At 40.9% G+C, this 22,860-nt stretch overlaps 1 protein-coding gene across 10 annotated transcripts in view; it reads right to left on the bottom strand.

Annotated features, from left to right (window-relative positions):
* UTRN (utrophin) overlaps nucleotides 1–22,860 on the bottom strand; it is a 334,111-nt gene that overhangs the window by 90,565 nt on the left and 220,686 nt on the right. For all 10 annotated transcript variants that reach the window (XR_009557350.1, XM_035108828.2, XM_035108822.2 and 7 more), the window contains exon 54: nucleotides 12,126–12,282. Coding sequence is in view for 9 of the 10 variants with exons in the window: in XM_035108828.2 (XP_034964719.2) it covers nucleotides 12,126–12,282 (157 nt within the window). In the remaining variant the exon portion in view is untranslated. The remainder of the gene's footprint in view (nucleotides 1–12,125; nucleotides 12,283–22,860) is intronic.

The following is a 22,860-nucleotide window of genomic DNA, read 5'->3' as shown; positions in this document are numbered from 1 at the left end:
GATAGCTATTTGTCCTTTTATGTTGTGAAAGACCCTGCGATCTACGGATGAAGGGTAGTATACAAATTTAATATAACTAAATTTTAAAAGAAACATTATTTCAGTGCTTTAAGAATACCCCTAGGTAACACTGAATATTGTTTAAAAATAGGGCAAAATAGGGATTGAACTGTTCTGCCTTCTCTTTGTCACTAATTAACATGCCAGCATCCTGACTGAGCAGATGGCCTATCATTTCTTTCCTTCTCTTTCAAACTTTCCTGAAAAACACATTTTTACAGCTCTGAGCTCCCTCACTAGGTAAAGGTAATGGGGCCCCTGACCATCAGGTCCAGTCGTGTCCGACTCTGGGGTTGTGGCGCTCATCTCGCGTCATTGGCCGAGGGAGCCAGCGTTTGTCCGCAGACAGCTTCCGGATCATGTGGCCAGCATGACAAAGCTGCTTCTGGTGAACCAGAGCAGCGCATGGAAACGCCATTTACCTTCCCACCGGAGCAGTCCCTATTTATCTACTTGCACTTTGATGTGCTTTTGAACTGCTAGGTGGGCAGGAGCTGGGACCGAGCAACGGGAGCTCACCCTATCACGGGGATTTGAACCGCCAACCTTCTGATCAGCAAGCCCTAGACTCTCTGGTTTAACCCAATTCTCAGCTTTAGCTTTCCCATCATTGTCCTTATAAGTCTGGCCCACACGTCTATGTGCATTCTTGGGCAACCTGTCCACCCTTCCATTTCTTCTTTATTTTCAGCAAAGGACTAAGCATTTTGTTCTGCCACATCGGCTTTTCAGATGTCTCTCAGATTTATCTCTTGGAATTATTTTGGAGATTATCTTGGAGATTGCACTTTTAGCAATTCCTTCCTCAGGAACTTTCACCCATGCTGGATTCTTTTTTCTGTTAGTTTGGCCAGTGAATTTGGCATGGAGACTTAACGCTTGAAGTGCATTGTAAAATTGTCACAGCAGGCACCTAAGGCCTCCAAGCCAATTCCAAACATATGAGTTATCCCACTATATCTTAGTTATGCTTAACACTTAAACTTTTTCAGGAATTCAGATAACTTGGAAATAGCAGATATGTGCTAGCATAGTTCAGAATATTCTAAAAACAGAAATACATTTGAGCATTGATAGGGTTTACTTTTGTAGTTTTGTAACACATTTCCTGGACAATTTGCTATATGTTAAAAAGCCACTCTCAAAAATAATATTTGTTTCTGCAATTGCTTGCATTCACTTCTCAAATGGGACTGCAAAGTTTCAACTATGATCCCAAAATTTTACATTTGTCAATAGTCTCATGGAAAACAATTAGGTGAATGTATTTTGAGGGACATATTCTTTTGCCCTTAACCATACCACAAAGAGTGATTAATTCCAGAGTCAAAACTAATTAATTAAGTTGTTGTTTCAGACTGTGAAGTATGCAATTAGTACCAGCTAAGCTAATGATATGAAAATCAGCATTAAATGCGCCTTGCAAACAGATCTCACAATATGCTCACCACAGAAAGTTGTAGCAAAATCTGTTTTGCGTATATATCAGGCATCCCCAACCTTCGACCCTCCAGATGTTTTGGACTACAATTCCCATCATCCCTGACCACTGGTCCTGTTAGCTAGAGAGTTGTAGGCCAAAACATCTGGAGGACCGCAGATTGGGGGTGCCTGGTATATATGCATAAAAACCAAAGTAAACTGTTGTCATCAGGATTCCTGAAATTGGGGTGTAGAGTACAACATAATAGGAAAACACAAAAGTTCATAATAGGAATAAACAAAATATAATACAGAGAATAAAACTGTCAATTCCATCCCTGCAGTGGCAAAGCTGCATGCTCCGCTACTGGGGGCGCAGAGCAGGCGGGGGCATGGCGCGCCTCCCAGGGGTGTGATGCACCGCCAATGGGGTGGGTGCGGTGCAGCGCGTGTTAGGGGGGCGCCGCGATGGCACCCTACTGGAATAGTGGTGCGGGGGTGGTCTGCTCCCTCCGCACTGCTGTCCCTCCGCAAGTGCATCCCTGTCCATTCTGAACAGAACAGTATTGACAATTACAAGCAATATATTTTTTGCTTGGTGTTTCAGTACACGTCAGATTCTTTAGTGACCATGAAATCCCAGAAGGCTAGCGAGCGATGGATCTTGGGTGTTTTTATAGAAAGAAGAGGAAATCAACACTAAACACTGTGCTTTAAAACCCAGGACCCTTACCTTGTCTCCTGAGTAGTCTTTACGAGGTTAAGGCTCTGCTAGATTTATACACTCACAGTAGGCTCTACCATCTGTTGTTTAATCTCGGTGTCATTTTATTTCTGAGTCTTTATCAGACACTATCTTTTTTAAAGTAGTCTCTAGTTTCTCTTACTAAAACCTTGAGAAAACTATTACTTAAAAAAAATGCAATGCAAATTTACATAAAGTTGGTTTGCAATATTTCTAGTCTTTGAATTTTAGTTATTTTAGAAGTGGGTGGGATATTTTAAATGTATTTATTTTTTTCCTTGGTTTTAATGTATCTATGTGGGTTGTTTGTTTGTTTGTTTGTCTGTTTGTAAATCACTTTGGGCTGCCAAAATTTGGGTCGGGCAAAAAAAAAATGATTAACAAATTTAACAAATGATCATCATCCCGATTCTGATATGCTGGTTGCATAAACCAGATACTCCTGTCTGCCGCAGCCAACATGGTCAGGGATGATGGGAGTTGTAATTCAACAATCTGGAGGGAAGAGGCTCTGAATCATGGACACATATGAAAAGCCTTTCAGATTTTCCCCCTGGCACAATTCTAAGATAGGCAGAAGGTCATTTCTCTAGCTTATAGATTATCTTAAATGCACCACACTGATTTTGGCAACACAAAATGATAAACTAACAAACACCCCACATTAAAATCAAGTGAAAAAATAAATACATTAAAAACATCCCGCCCAACTTCTAAAAGGCCACTTATAGTTAAAGGCAATCCACAAACAGGTAGAAATGGCCCATTATTTTGTTGCCACCCTCCAGATCTCTCATGGAGGGGCCACAAAAAGAAGGGCTTCAGATAATGATCACTGGTTGGTTCATATGGGGAGAGGCAGACCTTGAAGTACTGCAGCCCTGAGCCGTTGAAGCTTTATCAGTCCAAACCAGCACTTGGGCCGGAAACTAATTGGATCAATATGTGGAACTATTAATGTCCTGCTCCCCTTCTCTATTAGAAACAAAGTAAAGCTGTAATTTGTCTCCTTCAATTAGGAAATGTTTTAAAGATTTGATTAAATCAAATTGAAAATGCCTCAACTATTGAATGGAAGTATTTGGTACATACATTGTAAGAAGGAAAAAAAGTTATTCCTTAGCCTTTTCTTCAGAAACGTTCAACACAATATTTATAGCACAATTTCCAGTGGGATAGTTATGTTAGCCGGTGCCAGGAAAATCAACAGAGTCTTGTGGCACATTAAAGGCTAACACGCTTACTGTGGCATCACCTTTCACTGCCTAGAGACCAGATGAAGCATAATCCTCGGCTGGCAGGGTATATGATGTACACATGAGTGCAAAGCAAGGGGGTGGAACCTGTGGCCCTCCAGATATTGTGGACTCCAGTTCTCATTAGCCCCCACCAACATAGTCAATGGTCAGGGACAATAGGAGGTGTAATCCAGCAACATCTGGAGGGCAGTGGCGGAGCTTCATACTTTGGCACCAGGGGCAGAGAGCAGGCGGGGGCGGGGCTGGTGCATGTTCTGGCGGTGTGGCACGCCGCCCGTAGGGGTGTGGCATGCGTTCTGGGGGCGTGGCATGCCACCCGTTGCGGTGGGGCATGCGTTGCGGGGGTGGGGCACCCAGCGCGGGCAGACAAGGGCAGCCACGATGGTGCCCTCAGGATCGCGCTGCCCGGGGCGGAGCGCCCCTATCGCCCCGCCCTTCCTACACCCCTGCTGGAGGGGCACAGGTTCCGCACTGCTGGTGTAAACAGGAAGAAGAATATAGAAGTTGAGAATGAAATGGCATGGGAATGAAAAATTGCTGTCCGTGACAATTCATATAAGATCTTGAATGTACGTAAAATGACTGTGACCCTTAACAACACCAGTAATTTAGCAGCAATGAGTAAACTAACATTTGTAGTGGAATTAAATTTGAATAATTTGTAGATACGCAGGATATAATCACATAAAACCCATGGCATACAGCTTATACACAGGCTCTGTCAAGAAGACCTAATCAATGTGTGGAGTTTAGGGGTGGGATCACACTTCTCCCTCTTCACATAGAATGGCATTCAATACTAGTCCTACTCAGAGCAGACCCATTAAAGCTAATGACAATGACTAACTAGCTTCATAAATTTTAATGTACAGTGGTGCCTCACTAGACGAATTTAATTCGTTCCACGGGTCTTTTCTTATAACGAAAAAATTCATCTAGCGAATCCCATAGGAATACATTGAATTTTTTTGAATATTTTTTTGCCCATAGGAACGCATTAATTGAATTTCAATGCATTCCTATGGGAAACCGCGATTCGCTAGATGAATGTCTCGTAAAACGACTTTGTCTAGCGAGGCAAACTCCGCTCAAAAAATCCTTTCGTTAAGCGGAAAATTTGTTAAGCAGGGCATTCGTTAAGCGAGGCACCACTGTACGTTGAGTAGGGTTTAGGTAAATACAACCCCTATCAATCCTGTTGTGCCCAGTTTTTCGAACAAGGCTTCTCTATAGTATATAAGCACAGAGAAAATGAGTGATATGTATAAATTGTTAACCAATCTTGATTGTGTGAGATTTAAATATCCCCCTTTTTTTACTATGACAGTATACTGATCTGCATATTGCAGAGTTGTACAAACAGAAAGAGATTGTCATGGGGCATCATAGACCTCCCTTCCACCATTAGCACGGATTCTGCACATGACAACACACCCAACTGTTGCAACTCTGGCTGGCACTACCCACAAGCTCTGTGTATCAGGACAAAGATGAGAAAGAGCTTTACACACATAAAGCTTGAGGGATGGACCAGCAGATGCAATCTCTCCCATCCTTCCATGTTCTGACCAAATACTTGGACAAGATGGTGAGAAAAGGAGATGGTGGAGAACCACCTCTAGATGCTTTGGATTCCAAGTCCCAGCCACATGGCCAGTGGTCAGGAATTATGGGAGCTTTAGTCAAACAACATCAGGGGGGTTACAGATTTCCCAATCTCTGGCGGAGAGTTTCAGCCTTATTCTCCATACATATTAACTCCATGTTGTTTGTCAAAGCAGCTAAGGAACATTTTATGAAAATATAGCTCTAAATTATCAGGTGCTTTGCTATGCCATCTTCTAAACTTCACAACTTGCAATGTTATTTTTTATGGAATTTTCTAGCAGCAGTTTGTACAATAAAAGCAATGTAAAAGGCTGAAAAAGCATCAGCAATTGGTTACTACCGGTATGTTTGAGAGCCATTTTTTGCTTTCTTGTTCCGGGAGGCATATAAGTAGATCAATGTATACAAATTAGCTTATTGAGGATTTGAAGATAGGTCTCTATTTGTGCAAGTACTCAGTAATTAACATTAACTGTTGCTTTCAGCGCAACACAATTGGTTTCAATTGACAATATATGGGAAAGCATTTAATAATAGCAACGGATACGATAATGGCTCAATTGCATTGAATGAATGCAAATTAGATGACTGCTTAGAAAACTAACTTCCATTAAGTGAGTCGAGAGCCAGAAGATCTGACCATACAGGTGTATTTAGTTACAGGTAGGTAGCCGTGTTGGTCTGCTGTAGTCGAAACAAAATAAAAAATTCCTTCCAGTAGCACCTTAGAGACCAACTAAGTTTATCATTGGTATGAACTTCCGTGTGCATGCACACTTCTTCAGATACACTGAAGCAGAAGTCACCAGACCCTTATATATAGTGAGAGGGTGGGGAGGAGTATTACTCAGAAGGGTGGTGGGAATGGGTGATTGGCTGATAGGTGTGGTAAACCTGTTGACGACTGTTAATGACTGCAATTGGTCTTACAGGAAAAAGCAAGGGGTGAGATGTATGTTTCCCAAAGAACTATAGGGAGGAATTCAACATAGTGCTAAAGAGATCACTCTGACAGTGCAAATGGAAGAGCAACCAGCTATCCAAAAGATGGAAGATGTTCTGCAGAAGGGAAGGACACACAGGGCACGGCAACCTTGCCTCCCACGATGGCCCGCCTATCAAGAAACGCATTGCTGAACTGTGTTGGTGATTGTTTTATAATTATATTGGATTTTAGTTTATGGTTTTGTTTTCAGTGTTGTTAGCCACCCTGGCAAAGGGAAGAATACAGGTAATAAAATAATAATTTGTTCCATAGCTGCCCTCCCTTCTCTTTCCCTCAGTGCCTGTGCTTTCACTCATTCAGCATGTTTCATTTTCCTCCTCACCTTCCAATTAAGCCCACCCCTGTTTAGTCCCTTTACCTACCCTGCTTATACTGTAATTTCCATTTTCTTGGCCCCACCTGCCCCGCTCTAGGCTTTTACAGCATTTAATTATTATCCTCTGGGCCTTGGCTCTCAGTCTCACAGTTTTCCTTCTCAAATAGAACTGCTTTCCTCCATGCTTAAAAACAATCCCAGTCATTTCGTTCTGTCCGAGCAGCTTAGCCACAAGTACTTAACCTAGCACTTCAACACATTTCCTCAACCCACATTCTGAGATCTCACTCTCACCCATCTTCCTCTATGCTCTATAAATCAACCAAATGCTCGCATTCTTGGCATCTTCCCCACCACCACCTCTCTCTGCAGAAAAGATGCAGATAAATCAATCTGAAGGAGGAATGGAATAAAAATATGGACCCTTTCTGAAATCTATTCTTTTAGATTTTTTTGCTCAAGTGATTCTGCAAGAGCTGTATCTTTGTAAAACTATGCAACTAGTAAAATGTTTTCCCCTCCCCATGCTTTATGTTTCTCTAGAAAGGGAAGCCTTCTAGCATACAATAGGGGGTGCATCAATACTTTATTCCCAGCAGAGAAGTAAGCAATTTTGATTCTACGGCTGTAGGAATAAATTTTCGGTCTCAGAGCCTGTGCATTCTCTGGACAGCTGAGTCAGAATAAGAATATTGCCAAGCTGACACCTCCTGTGAATCCTGCAGCTACAACTGCTGTTTATCTCTTGGCTTACACCAGAAATTTAGGTTCCTATGATTCAAAGAAACCCTGCAAGTTTCTAGCCCTTATGGCTGAGAAGATATAATTAGATGTGAGTGGAAAATACCTACTGGAATCTCAGAACTCAGGGGATCAGTTTGAGTAAGATGCCTAGTGTTTGGGGATGGAGGCCTCAGATTATTCAATACAGTTAAAATGTAGGTCGATTGTACAAAATAAGAAAAAGTATGCAAATGTTCTTAATTTGCATAAATTACAAAGGAAAAAGAACTCAGCATTTCTTGGTGTATAAATCAGATTGCCTTGATGCAGGGTTTTGTTTGTTTTGAGCTTGAATTTCACAAGGCCCTGGCGTTAAGGAAGAGCTTTTAAAGAGAAGAGATCAATGAAACTCTAGGATGGTGTTCCGACAGAAAGAACCAAGATGGTGGAAATACAGGGCTGAGACCTTCTCTGGATCTCTTGGGGTTTTTTTTCATTGAATGCAGGTGCTACTGCATGGTGGGGAGGCTTTCTTGCCAAACTCATTTAGAGATTTAGAGAAGGAACTGCCCCTTTCCAATGGGGAAAGTGGGAAATAAACAATGACAGGGTCAGTTAAATCTCTGTGAAAGTCAGAACCACCCTACCCAGCAATCCTCCATTAGAACTAAGAAAATGAAATGAAGCATGCTGTCCCGTCAACACTGCCTGACTACAAAGCTGCTGGAGGCAAAGGGGAAATGGCAGCCTGCCCTCTAGCCCAGCAGTTCCCAGACTTCTCCCCACCCTATTGGACCGCTTGAAAAATGATGAGGGTCTTGATGAACCACTTAATTTTTCTGCCTGTTGTAGCAATTTTACTGCATTACAATTTATACTGCATGGTGTTTAATTGTGCTTTACTGACACACCACGGACCACTTGACTGAAGCTCACGGATCAGTTTGGAAACCTGTGCTCTAGCTAGATTATGGGGGGAATCAGCGTCAGTACAGGTCACGACTGGACCTAATGGTCAGGGGTCCCTTTACCTTTACAGGGAAATTACTCATCATGAAAAATGGAATAAGCCTTTAGAGAACGAAATCTCCTCTGGAGATGCCTAGCCTGACCCTTTTAAATTCCTCATTGTGTTCTGCATTGTTTCTGATTCTGGGAGCCATCTTCCATGTTTTACAAGTCAGAGGTTAAGTAGTATGGCAAATTGCTTCATGCTACCTGTTAATGTTATGGATAGATAAGAACGTTATTTTTATTTACCTACAGAGCTCATGTATTTGTCCTAGAAGTGTGCAGATGCATAAGAACAGGCTTATTCAACCTCGGCCCTCCAGGTGTTTTGGCACTACAACTCCCATCATCCCTAGCTAACAGGAGCAGTGGTCAGGGATGATGGGAGTTGTAGTCCCAAAACATCTGGAGGGCCGAGTTTGCCTATGCCTGCATAAGAACATTTACAGATGCGACTTTTTTTCTTTTTTTTGCATACAGTCATAGCCCTCCTTGTGCTTTATTTATACCAGCTCATGCATTTGCTGCCAAAAACAACTCTAATAACAGGGAGCAGAAGAATGACTTATTACTAAAATTGTGCATTGCAATCATAGGCTCAGGATTGTGCCCATCATGGAATAAATCTGTTAACAACTAAGTACAGAAAAGTGATAAAACACCAGGAGGTCAGAACAATGTGGAAGTACATGCATTTATTAATGGCTACTATTTGTTTCAGTGTCACTATCTCTTTATATTCTTTGTGTCTATTAGACCCTCTCTGTATAAACGTCTTTACACAAAACATAACTGCTGATAATACAATCTCAAGTAAATTAAGAATATATATATATATTCTAGCACTCAAGCACATTCTGGTATCACACAAATGAATCGGGCAAACAAATTTTAAAATTACATTACACCATACTTATTTGCATAGTGTTTTTGAAGCAATGCACTAGGGAAAGTGAACAGAAGGAGAGAGCCATAAAATGAGCAACATTAAACAAAAAAGTGTCATAACTTATTTTGAAGTGAGAACAGCGTATTAAAACTATAGGAAGTTAGCAGAGAGATAACATGAAGCAATGGAACTAAACAAGAAGAGATTGGACCAAGGGGAGTATGTATGAGAGTTTATGAAGTACTGAGAATGGACAGGGATAGGAGTTTAATTGTCGTCAAGTGGATGAAATAAAGCAAAACTGAATTCCAGCAGTGCCACTATGTAGGAGGCTACGTGATCATGCAATATTGCAGGAAGTCCCATATTAGAAACTCACAACAGGGCTGAAATAGTGTTCTGGTGACAGACAAGTATTATGTGGCTCTGTAACTGTTCTGATTATCCCCCTCTTTTTTGCCTCCCTGTTCCTTTTATCTCTCTCATTGCACAGTATGACCGTAAACAGAAGAGAGTATTTGTTTTTCTAAGAATTTGTTGGATTGATTCATTTTCCACCTGCATTAATAATACTTGGTTGGACAGTGAACATTTCCACAGCAGTAGCATTCTAAGCAAATAAACAAATCTTCTCATTTTAGTGATAAAGATAGGAAGAGTTGCTATTTGAATGTTAACACTTGTTGCACAAACCATTATGGCCATGACAAAAGCAACACAACGCACAGAAGCAGAGGTGACTTGTCTGTGGTCCTTAGATGATGCTGGACTCCAGTTGACATAATGGTTAGGGATAATGGAAGGAATAAGAACATCTGAAGAGCCACAGGTTAGTTAACCTTGCAAAATAGCCAACTTACCAAAAAAAAACCACCTAATTTAAAAATTACTAAATCAAAAAAGCAACAGTGCAATGGATGGATCACCAATAAAAAATAATCCTGCATGCACATTTTTTAATTATATTGATTACCAATTTCTTTCGCTCTCTCATAAAATAAGTAGTTGGTGGATTTCTGCTTAATAAAGTGCTACATATTTCTTGAAGAATATCGTACGATTCAAATCTCAACTCTATACAGCTATTTGTTTAAAGTATTTCACAAAAAGGAAGTTTATAAAAAGAATAAGCAGATAAGAGGAAAACTCTTTGAACAGATTATTTCCCCACGATAACTTTTAAGTTTCCCTCATTTGATCTTAGCAACCTTTTAAACTTGTAAGCTATTGCCTATATTATCACATTCCTCCCTAGACCAAGAGCTGACCAAGAAAGAAAAACAGCCCTTCCATGAAGCCCACACACAAAAATTAACACTTTTCTGGTATTGAGCAGAACCAGCACATGGTCCTGGTCCTCTCCGTACAAAACTGTGTAAGGCTGCAGCAATTTGCTTTTACTGTGAAATTCTGGGAAATTGTTATTTACTCAGATGGTGGTGTTTTTGTTTTCTTTACAACCTTCCTTTGTATAGACAGGTGTATTAACTAGAGGGAACACAGATGACTGATGATGCAGAGAATCATTTAACAATGTCAGTCAATAATAATCATAGAAACAGCAATCGACATGCTCCTACACAGCTCCCATTCGCTTTTATGAAGTTTACCCAAGGCAATGTCTTCCTGGTAGATTGCATCAACAGACTAGATTCTTTTCTTGCTCTCCTTTTTTAATGTTTTTATATTGATTTTCAAGAATTTCCTTTATATAGAGAAACAAGAATTAACCTGGATAAGCCAACATTGTAAAATTTTCTTTAAGAATCCCACCTTTATCCTATTCAGTCAAAACTCCAGAACACTATTTACCTGCTTAAATTTGTTCCCACAGTGGCTAACAAAGAAGTAAGAAAATAATAGCAACAATACAACCATAAAACATTAGAGCATGCAAAGTAACACAACAATCTGAAATAAGTCAACCACATTTGTGGTTCTTAAAAGCCTAGGAAAGCAAACCTTTTTGCCTGGCACTTAAATGATAGTAAGAAAGGGGGCTTGGGGGGGCTCCTTGTAGAAGCCACCCCAAAGGTTAGAACAGTATCACTGAAAAGGTTTGCTCTCCCATCAAATCTGCTTTCTGGACAATGCACAGGTCAGAAACTATCATGGTAGACAAAGATCAATGTTTGCCTTTTAATTTAAAACATTTTATTTCATACTATTGCATTTTAAAACCTTTGTTAGCATGAATACCAACATCTTAAATCCTAAAAATTCACAACTCTCTATCAAGCTCAAACACACACACACACACACACACACACACACACACACACACACACACACACTGAATGAAAGCCTGCTTTCCTATGTTTAATAAGGTGTTGCTTGGTTCAAGCTGTATGTTAGAAGCTTTGACCAGCACTGTACATGTGGAGTGGCAGCCAGGACCTTCCAGTGGGATTTCCTGGATTATTCTCTCAGTCTGTTTTTATCTGTGTTCAAGTGTGTGCACTGCAGTCAGTTATTGTTAGCCACAGTTCTACGCGTACACAGTGTTTGCAGCTTCATCGGTGTGGCAATCCAATGGAACTGTGGTGCCCTGCTAATGTTGATGGACGCTGCAGGGGAGCTAAAAGGTCCCCTGCAGGAGGGGACAAGGACGCTTCCCCCGGAGGTCACCTGAAGAGGAGATCCTGCCTGCCAGAGTCAGAAGGAGGTGCCATCCAAAGCCTTGAGTGCCCTCCAGGAACCACTAGGGGAAAACACTGTTTTGCCCAACCCTTGCCACCCTTGGTTTGGGGAAGTTTTTGTAACTTTGACTAAGATGATCCAGTGCAAGTATGGATGCAGACAGATGTATGTAAGTAAAAGAGACTATTGTGTCTCTGTGTGCCTGGCTGGACTATTGGCAGACGAAATTATTCCCCATTCATAATTGAGCACAAGGTAAACTGTTGGTTTTGTACCAGTGTTAGCTACGCCTTGCCCAGTTGTTAGTAGTCAGCTATGCAGAAGACCAAATGGCAGGCACAGATAGTTCTTTTCCCACACTTAATGTTTAGTTTTACAAAGGCACTGCAAATGAGCTGTGCATTTAAAAAAGTGTTAAATGGCCAGTAAAAAGATAAGCCACTCACTTTGCAGTGGTCATGCTGTAACTGTAATGCTGGAACATCCCCACCAATAGGCATCTGCTTCTTGATCTCTTCATCTTTCAGGTTCAGCCATTTGATAAGCTCTTCCAGTGATGACAGCAACTTATTCCACTTCTCTGCACTTGCCTCTAAGTGGGCCCTGCAGTGAAACAAAGCAAACATTTTAACCTTTAGGCTACATTAAAATATTATAGGATATTTTCCTTAATGCAATCCAAATAACTGTTCAAACAATCTATTGGATATAACTATTTCAAAATGGCTTTATACAAGAAAAGGAATCTAGTCTGAAATGTGCGGCCCGCAGATGTTGTAAAGTACTCAAATGGTACCTAAATCATACATAATGATACCAAATGAGTATCTAAATGGGATGAAGGGACATCTTCATTTTGTCTCAGACAGTGTGCAAATTAGGATTAGAATGAACTCCCTGCTTGTGATACTGTCAATATACAGTGACATGCAAATTATATTATACAAACAAATCACTGCGTTGTTGCTAGCTGCAGCACACAAGAAGATTTCAAGACACCAGAAGATGGGGAATTTCACAGTTCAGGAACTGAGAGATAGGATATGGGGGGGAAATGCTTGCTGAGAAACTGGCATATACTAAATGGATTAGAGGTTGTGCTAAACAAGATAATTAAACCAAAATATAGTAACCTTTCTTATCACACGCAGCATAACCCAGAAGACACCTATAACTTACAACTCCCTGTGAAGAGAGGCATTAACAAACTCTTTATTAAAATGACTAATAAAGGGTTATTGTGTGGGGTTGTTTGACAAGACTATGGAAGAAAGACCATTTATGCACTTCCAGTCTGAAGTTCAGTTTATGTCATGAGCCCCACAGCACTGTGGGGATCAGGCTTGGATTGGAAGGCTCTGATGGAGGGGAAGGGAGAAGAAACAGAGGGGAGGACTAAATTCTGGCAACCTGGGTCGGAGGAGAGGTTTCTTTAGAAGGGGGAGCAGGGATGCTGGCTCTCCCCTCTGACCTTCTTGTGCAGCAGATAATGTCAGTGGAGGCTGGGACAGGCTTGGATCAGCTGAGGCGGGAAGCTAAGCAGGAGCCTGAACAGGAGCCCAGGCAGGAGGTTGCAGTGCTGTCACCTAGATCCAGGTATGACCTGGTCCCACAAGGTGACAGAGTCTCATGAGTGAGGATGCCACACTTGGTTTTGAAAAGCTTGGCAGAGGAGTAGGGAAACTTCGGGGGACATCTTCGTTGCTTCTGTTTGGCTAAAGTTCCTCTGTTGGCTAGCAAAGCCAACCTCACACCATAATAACTGTTGATGTATGCTATTGTTGTACTGTGTTCTTTGGGTCTATGGACCCCCATAAAGCTGTGTGTGTGTTCCTGTTTAGTTCTGGACTTCTTGCCCTATTCCTGGACTTCTGAACTCCTGAGCTCTGAGCCTGTACCATTACATGCTGGAATAAAGAAAGAGCCTCTGTGTGTTTTGGGTGGGAACCAGGCCAGTTTAATTTTATTGGTCACTGGAAAACATTACTAAAAATACATTTTGAAAGGAAAATCCCCATTCTCTATTTTAAAACTACAAATTATGCAATCTGGTAAATGTTCCAGAATATTATGCTTCAGTTTTAGCACCAAGTGCAGTGTACCAAGCTGTAGTCCTCAAACACACCAGTTTAAAATAACTACATGTAAAACCCTATTAGACTTCTTAGGGGCAAAAGTCCAGATTTCCATAAGACCTGTCTATGACAGGTTCATACCCAGAATGACAGGGGCGCTAAGGAGATAATGTTAACTAGCTGAGCATTGCTGGTACAGATTACTTACTGCATTTTGCTGAATCAATGAACTGCTGCAGCATTGTGCTGTAATTCAGTTAATATGACATACCATTAGTGTAACTACTCTTGATAATGTCAGAACCTTTTATTTTTCTGAGTCCCTTGTCTACTTTAACCTATGGCAGGCAGAGAGTGTCCCAATACTCACAAGGAAATGGTTGTAATCTTCTCCTGTCACTTACACTCTATCATCCTATCAGTGCACCTAATGCATTTTAGATTCTTAATAGCTTATCTGTGTTTTCTAGAATGGTGGTAAAGTAGGACAGATCTCCACGTTAATTCTGTCCATTCAATGATCTTGACGAATCTTGAGACCATATAATTGCCTTACACTGATAAACAGCATGCCAGCTGAGCTATAGGATGGAACTAATAGTTCACAGTTTAATTTTCTGCTAGCTCAATATGCAATTCTTGTAGTAGAAGACCAGCCTTTTTAAAGAAAAAGGAAAAAAGAAAAAGATTAAATCTCTCCCTCAAAAAAATACTGCATTCTTTCTTCACTGATTCCAGTGATTAGTCATCCCTTATCTCATTCACTATTTCTTTCAAAGAGTTCTGAACACACATCTCCCTCTCTATGGCCTTACATCTAGTTACAGGTAGGTAGCCGTGTTGGTCTGCCGTAGTTGAAACAAAATAAAAAAAATTCTTTCCAGTAGCACCTTAGAGACCAACTAAGTTTGTCATGGGTATGAGCTTTCATGTGCATGCACACTTCTTCAGATACACTGAAACAGAAGTCACTGAAACATGAAGACCCTTATATATAGTGAGAGGGTGGGGAGGGGTATTACTCAGAAAGGTGGTGGGAATGGGTGATGGCTGATAGGTGTGGTAAACCTGTTGATGACTGTTAGCGACTGCAATTGGTCTTACAGGAAAAAGCAAGGGGTGAGATGGCTAAAAATAGCTTTATCGTGTATAATGACGTAATAATCCAATGTCTCTATTCAGACCAGGTCTCTCCATGGTTTTAAGTTTGGTAATAAGTTGCAATTCCGCAACTTCTCTTTCCAGTCTATTTCTGAAATTCTTTTGTAATAAGACAGCTACTTTTAGATCTTGTATAGAATGTCCTGGAAGATTGAAGTGTTCTCCTACTGGTTTCTCTGTCTTATGGTTCCTGATGTCAGATTTATGTCCATTTATCCTTTGGTGTAGGATTTGGCCTGTTTGTCCAATATAGAGAGCTGAAGGGCACTATTGGCATTTGATGGCATACACGATGTTAGTCCTGAGATGGTATGTTTGATGTTGTTGGGGCCAGTAATGTGTTATCCGGGTGTATGTAGCAGCAAAGTTGGCATCTGGGTTTATTGCAGGCTCTAGTACCAGTGTCCATGTTAAGTCTGGTGGTTGTATTATTGTGGGTGAGTTGTTGTTTAAGATTCGGTGGCTGTCTGTAGGCAATGAAAGGTCTTCCTCCCAGGGCTTGCGAAAGAGAATTGTCATTGTCTAGGAGAGGTTGTAGATCTCTGATGATGCGTTGAACTGTTTTAACTTGGGAGCTGTATGTGATTACTAGTGGTGTTATTTTCTTTTTTGGGGTCTGTCTTGCAGCAAGTTCTCTCTGGGTATCAGTCTGGCTCTGTTGATCTGTTGTTTAACTTCATTGGGCGGATATTTTAGTTCTTAAAAGGTTTGCTGTACATCAAAACCATTTGCATTTATTCTATACCTCATTTGTTTAGTAATCCCCTAGCTTGTTCTTTTGACTTTTGAACCCAGTTTTCACTGCCAGTGTGGTGCAGTGACTAGCGTGTCAGTCTAAGGAGGTCTGGGTTCCAATCCTCACTCCATCCTGAGGATCACTGGGTGACCTTCAGCTAGTCAGTATCTTTGAGTCGATAACTCACCACACAGGGATGATGTGGAATGAGCAGTATATAATGCCTTGAGAGTTTTTTTGGGGGGGGCAGTGGAGTATAAGCGAAAAACAAGCATGTACTGGTGGTCTCCATTGCTCAGCTACATGTCTTGTATCTACTACAAACTGTGCATTCAGTGAGGAATCTCATCCCGACTGAGATTAGAAAAAAAGAACTACCAATACTTGCACCTGATACAGCCTTTCTTATTTCAGCAGGCATCTTACGGTAGCGTTTGATTTTATGAAATTTTTTATTGCTCTTCTTCTTTCTATGGTTTTTATTTAATTTTGTCATTTTAATTTAATAATTAAGTGGTATATCTATATCTGTATTAAATAATTATAATAACTAAGTTGCTAGCTTTTCTCTGATTTGGCAGTTCCTGACTGAGAAGCTATTTATTCTCCAGGGGAGTACAGGGGTACCTTGGTTTAAGAACAGCTTAGTTCATGAACAACTTGGATTAAGAACGCTGCAAACCAGGAAGTAGGTGTTTTGGTTTGTGAACTTTGCCTTGGAATAAGAACATGTTTTGCTTCCTGTTGAGTGTGTTCCATTTGTAAATTGAGTCCCCCGCTGCTATGGGAAAGCACACCTTGGTTTAAGGACAGATTTCTGGAACGGATTAAGTTTGTAAACCAAGGTACCACTGTAATTGGATCACTCACCGTACCAGTCCATTTGGAATCTGTCTTGGGAAATTTCCTGGACCCAAAGGATGGGCTTACAATACTAGCTACTATTTTATTTATTTTACTGTGTTATCAACTTGATGTGAAATGTGCTCTTATACACGAGCATAGTGGCCTTTGGCAAGCCACATCTCTTGGACTTTCTCTCTCTCTCTTCTTTTTGTTTAATTCAGAAAGGGTACATAAAACATACAAACTGGAAAGTAATCCATGATAGGATTAGATAGGAAATTGGTAAATCTAGCAGAACATGTGTTTCTAAGCAAGCAAGCATATGTTTCTGAATGAGGAAAAATGTTATACAAGTTCCTCCTAATCCCAGTTTAGGTTTCAAACACTTGTTAAACATAAAAAGTATAAACACATTTGAATGCTTATTGGAATTGTGGTTCCAGACCCTCCCATCCTTATTTTCTACTTTTATTCAAAACGGTTCTAAAATTAGGGCCAGATGTAGCTGTACTGATTGTGAACATACACACCAGAAGGCTTCTTTGTTCAAAATAATTGAGGACTGAAGTGCTGTCACTGTTTCTAAAGCTTTGAACTACTTGCCTTAAAAATAGATGGATATTTGTTGAAGTTGATGGCAACTTTGTAATAATAAAACCAACATCAATAAAGATCAGTAAAACACAATGCTATCAAATTGAAAAACAAACATCCATTTGGCAGGAGTCCATATGAGAACTAACAAAATCTTTCCTGAATTTGTCTGAGAGCTTTTCTGACCTGAATTGAAATGAGTTATGCTCCCACACTGTGCTTCCAAACTACACAGTGGCCTTTTGTCCAGACTTTCTAAATTTTGTCATATTTTCTAGCTGCGATGTATTTTATAATAATTATGTCATCTATTTATCCTTCTACAAGTCTTGAGGCTGAGAGATAGTAACTCCCAAAAGCTACCAAGGTTACATACTTCTACATGTACAGCTGCATATATACATAAATATTGCCATAGGCACCATCTTAGGGGGGCAGGGGGGCCAAGGGCCCCCAAAAAATTCAAACAGGGGGCTACCCTCCAGAAACTACAACAGTTGTGCACGTGCACCATGCAACATGCTCAGCTTAATCATGCTGCCTGCATCACTCATGCACATTTCCAGCCCCCTCAATTGTGGGGGGAAGTTGGCGCACTTGAATATCACATGTGTGTACAAATATTGCACCTTTCCACAAGGGCCAACATTGATGCCAAAATCCAGCATCGCCTGAGTTCTGCGAGTGCAGCTTTCTTCCGATTGAAGTGCAGAGTGTTTGAGGACTGGGACATTCGCAGGGAAACCAAAATGCTTGTTTACAAAGCTATTGTACTACCAACCTTACTATATGCTTGTGAAACATGGACCACTTATAAACACCATCTCCAACTCCTCAAAAGATTCCACCAACGGTGTTTCCAAAAATTTTTACACATCACTTGGGAAGACAGATGAACTAATATCAGTGTACAGTACTGGAAGAAGCAAAGATCACCAGTGTTGAAGCAATGATTCTTCAACATCAACTTCATTGGACTGGTCATGTTGTGCGGATGCCTGATGATTGTCTTCCAAAGCAAATACTCTATTGCAAACTTAAAAATGGAAAGCTGGTGGTCAACAAAAGACATTTAAAGACTGTCTAAAGGCAAATCTTTAAAAAATGTATTATAAACACTGACAACTGGGAAACACTGGCCTGCGAGCGCTCCAGTTGGAGAACAGCCTTTACCAAAGGTGTCATGGGCTTTGAAGAAACTCGATCTCAGGACACAAGGGAGAAACATGCTAAGTGGAAGGCATGCTTGGCAAATCCACACCGTGATCAACTCCCGCCTGGAAGCCAATGTCCCCACTGTGGAAGGACGTGTGAATCCAGAATTGGCCTCCACAGTCAATTATGGACCCATTGTTAAAACTGTGTTTATGGAAGACAATCTTGCTCGGCTACAAGTGATCGCCAAAGAAAAGAAGATTGCACTTTTGTATTGTGCCTACCTTTCTCTATTGCTGGCATGTTTAAGCAGCACTGATTAAAGGAGAGTATGCGTGGCCCACACACTCTCACTCTCTTAAGAACAGTACCATAGGTTGCCAAGGTAAAATATCACTTAAAGCAATTACAGAAGAAAATATAAAGCTGTGGATCCTAAGATAATTTAACTTAAGGAAGGAAAGTTTCAGATCCCCTCCTTCCTCCCTACAGCTACCTTATTTTTGGATTTGCTGTGTTGGCCCTTCAGAGGGTCAGATAGTCCTCCTGAACAATGTGGAATAGGCATGGGAGGGTACATTGAGGGGGTGGGGATGAAGAAGAGATGACTTAATTTTCTTCTGTCAACTTCTTTTAGAATCCAAGTCTGTCTGGAGCAATTCCCCCTTTCCCCACCAAGCAATGTTTCATAACTCCGCTATTACTTAGCACAACCACAGAAGCAGAACCATCTGTATAGGATGATAAATAAATTAACTGAATTTATGCTGAGAGAGAGAACCTTGTCAACCTGTTTTCTCCACAATAGCCAGACTCTTATTAGGTTTGGCTCACAGAAGGAGTACCACTTCTTCTAGAACAGTTTAACCTTAAAAAACATAACTAATTAGTACTTTTCAGGAATTTTGTTCTGAACATGTGAAGAAGCTGTCCAGAATGTGCCATTTGGGAAGTTGTACTCCCTAGACATTGACATACATTTAGCAATATATCTATATATGCTATTTTACTTATGGGTCTTAGTGCTGCAGAACCAAACCTAGTCATACACATGGTCTACATAGCTGGACTTTTTAATAATAATATTTAAGGAGTGACAGGGGTCTGTTCAACCTGGCATGTCTCTACGCCAAGACAAAAGTGTGGTGGGTCGTTATCTTAGAGATGTTGCTTGCAGATGACGCAGCCTTGACAGTGCAGTCTGAGGAAACTCTACAGAGCGTCATCAACTGTTTTGCTTAAGCCTGCAAGGAGATCTGCCTTACCATTAGCCTGATGAAGACCAATATCCTGAGTCAGGGCATTGCCAGCAGTCTACACATCAGCATTGCTGACCATACACTTGAGGGAGTAGATGATTTTGCCTACCTGAGTTCCACCATAACCAGCAACCTTGCCATCGATGCTGAGCTGAACAAGCGGCTACAGCAATGGTTTGCCTCTCTTAAAAGGTGAAGGAGAATGTGATACTAATGTCCCAGGTCAAGATGAAGGTTGAGCACGCTGCTTTATGGAAGTGAGTCATGAGCAACATACAACTGCCAGGAGTGACACCTCGATGCCTTCCACATGCATTGCATCAGGAATGCTTTTGGCAGGAGAAAGTCTCAAACAAAGCTGTACTTCCCCAAACTCACATTCCCAGTACACTCACACTCCTGTCTCAATGGTGTCTACACTGGCTTGGTCATGTACACAGAGTGGAAGACAGCAGGATCTCCAAGGGTGTGCTCTACAAGGAGCTGGCTTCAAGTGCTAGGCCCATTGGCAGACCAACTCTGCATTGCAAATATGTCTGCATACGAGGCATGAAGACTGGCAACATCAGCCCCACCAAGTAGGAATCCCTTCCAGACGACCGCAGTGCCTGGATTCAGAGAATCTGATTGTGTATCCACAACAGTGACCAGAGAAGGAATGACCACTTGCAGAAGCAAAGCTGGATGCCTTCATCTGCCCCAGCTGCAACAAAATATGTCTCTCCCACATTGCTCTCTACAGCCACAGTAGGTGCTGCAACTCTCCAACCGTATGACTTTGCCCCAAAAGGCACATTCCTCTATTGTCTTCCAAGACGTACAGATGCCAACAACAATATAGCAGGATGACAAAGTATTTCAACAACAACAACAACAACTTGTATTCAGCAGATTTCTGCCTTGTAAAAAAGACACAGGGAAGAAAAAAATCATTCATGACACTAGACTGGATCCAGTAGAAGGTTATTCTCCACTGCAGCCTCTTATGCCCCAATGGATTGGGGAAACTTTCTCAACAGTGTGTCCCTTGGAATGGGGGTTTGTGATTAGAGGGGGAAATCTCCCCAAATCAGGAAGAGTCCCTTGCATGAGCTGGCACAGCATACCTGCTTCCCACAGTGTTCTGGCAAATCAGAAATACCTGGACACTGATAAAAACCTATAAATCAGTTCCTTTGTGCACCATTGGTGCAACAGGTCCTAGGAGGGGTGACAGTGACATGGCTAAGTTTGTAACAATAACTTTAACTCAGCAAAAATGGTTAAAAATAAGTTGTCAATTCCCCTGCCAAGAGTGACAAAATGCAAGGTTTGGATTTATTTGAACTTTCTTCAAAAGGAGAACAAAAGCTAGTAATAGTTTTTTTTTCTTTGTTTGGAAAGGGATGCACCTGTTCCTTTTGTTGTTTTTATTCTGATGGCAAGCCAAATACTGCAGTAAGAATCATATCCCCAGACTCAAATAAAGTACATTCCAATTTTCCTACAAGAGTTACCAGAGCACCCCTTTAGCCAGACACATTTAGCCACATGTGAAAGCTTTCTGTCCCTACCCACCTTAATCTATGATTTAACAGGGATTCAAAAGCAAGTTATTCTCACACCAACAGTCCCCTGCTTAGAAGTAGTGTCCAAATCAGCCCTAAATTGCAGCTCTGCTTGAATAGGCAAATAGCAGAGAGTCTGCAGATGAAAGAGATGCAACTTGTTCTCTGAGCCTCAGAGACCAGCTTTAGCCAGCTGCCACAGATATTTGCAATATAAGAACTGTCGGCTCAATGCCTCTTACTGGGAAAGCATTCTTGATCCTTGGAAATATATTTTTCAGCACTCTTCTGGAACCTGTCTAGCAACACTTATCTGTGGCTAGTTCTGCCTTTTAAATCTACAGCACTTTTAGTGTTCAGCAGAAAGGGGAGAAAACTGCCAAGAATGAACTTCAATCCTGTGCAAAATGCAACACTCTTATTTGAGTCCACTTCAGCTCTGTGCTGAGGGTTTAAGTGGCTCATGAAGCCTTCTGCTAGCATGCCATGGAGGGTGAAATTACAACTCAGTGGCTCCTTTTCAATCAGGACTGAAGAAGCTGTACATGACCAGAAATTTAATTTTATCAAACATGGAGTGGCAGCCTGAACTGTCACCAAAAAGGAACAAAAATCAGAACAGTAATCTCCATCTGTGTGCAATTTGCTATGGGCCTATGCTATATTTAGTAGCAACTCCTATTCAGAACCTATGAGAGTTCTGAATGAGGGGGAAACGTATCACAAAAAGAAAAGAAAAATAAAGAAAAGAAAAGAAAAGAAAAGAAAAGACAGGTTGAGAGGGGCATAGGCAGGGTAAACTGCTATTCAGAAGAAGAGAACGGAAGAACCAACATTAAAATATCTTCATAACAAAACAAAAGGGAAGAAACAAAAAACCAAATCAATTCTAACAACTCACCACAAAACAGATAGTACAAAAATTTTAAAGAATCATATTAAATATTGCATAGCCACCAAAAGACACCACTGATATATTATTTTTGTTGTTGTTAATTTGGTAAACTGGATTGAAAGACAAGCACTGTTTTATTATATGTATTATTATAATGTATTATATGAGCACTGTGTTCACTTCAACCTGGGATGGATTGTGGGGTTATTGCTTGGTTTGTTTATATGTTATGCATTTTGTGTTTTTATATTGTAGACCGCCCTGTGATCCTTGGATGAATGGTGGTATAGTTCAACCCCCACATTGCAGACCACATACTACAGAAACAAGCAGTTACATTGCAGGAGGTAGTTACATCCAACAAGTTCTGAAACTAACTAGATCTGATTATTACAACAGAGTAAATGATTACTGGTATATTGTATTTGATTATTTAGTGTTTGCAGTTAACCCCCTCTGATTATGCACCTCAGTAGTAATACCTCTAGATTTCTCCCTTACAGCTGATATATGTCATCTGAACATCATGCTCCATGTATATACACAAATTAAATTAATTGTAAAACTGTTTTAAGTATGATTGTTACACACCATTCATAATAACAACCACTACTCATCCTCAGACTCTGACCCTGGAATTAATGACTGTCTGAAGTAAATGACTTGAGGGCAGCTTGGGCCATTAATTTCCCCCAAATGATCATTAATCCCCAAGAAATACCATGCTGCTCAATTGTTACTGCTGGAACACTGCAGCTGTTGATTAAAGTATTAACATAAATGTCTTCTCATCTCTTTCTTGATGATTTGTGAGGGACGCTTATAAGAGTCAAGACATTAAGGGTACTTGTTCCAACTATTGGCAGTGCAAGCTGACAGACACTGACCTCCCAAGCTTCCTGAAAACGTAAAA

Source organism: Zootoca vivipara, chromosome 3, assembly GCF_963506605.1.
Source record: "Zootoca vivipara chromosome 3, rZooViv1.1, whole genome shotgun sequence".
Classification (NCBI taxonomy): domain Eukaryota; kingdom Metazoa; phylum Chordata; class Lepidosauria; order Squamata; family Lacertidae; genus Zootoca; species Zootoca vivipara.
Note: the sequence above shows the minus strand (reverse complement) of the source record. Positions and strands in the feature narration are given on the sequence as shown.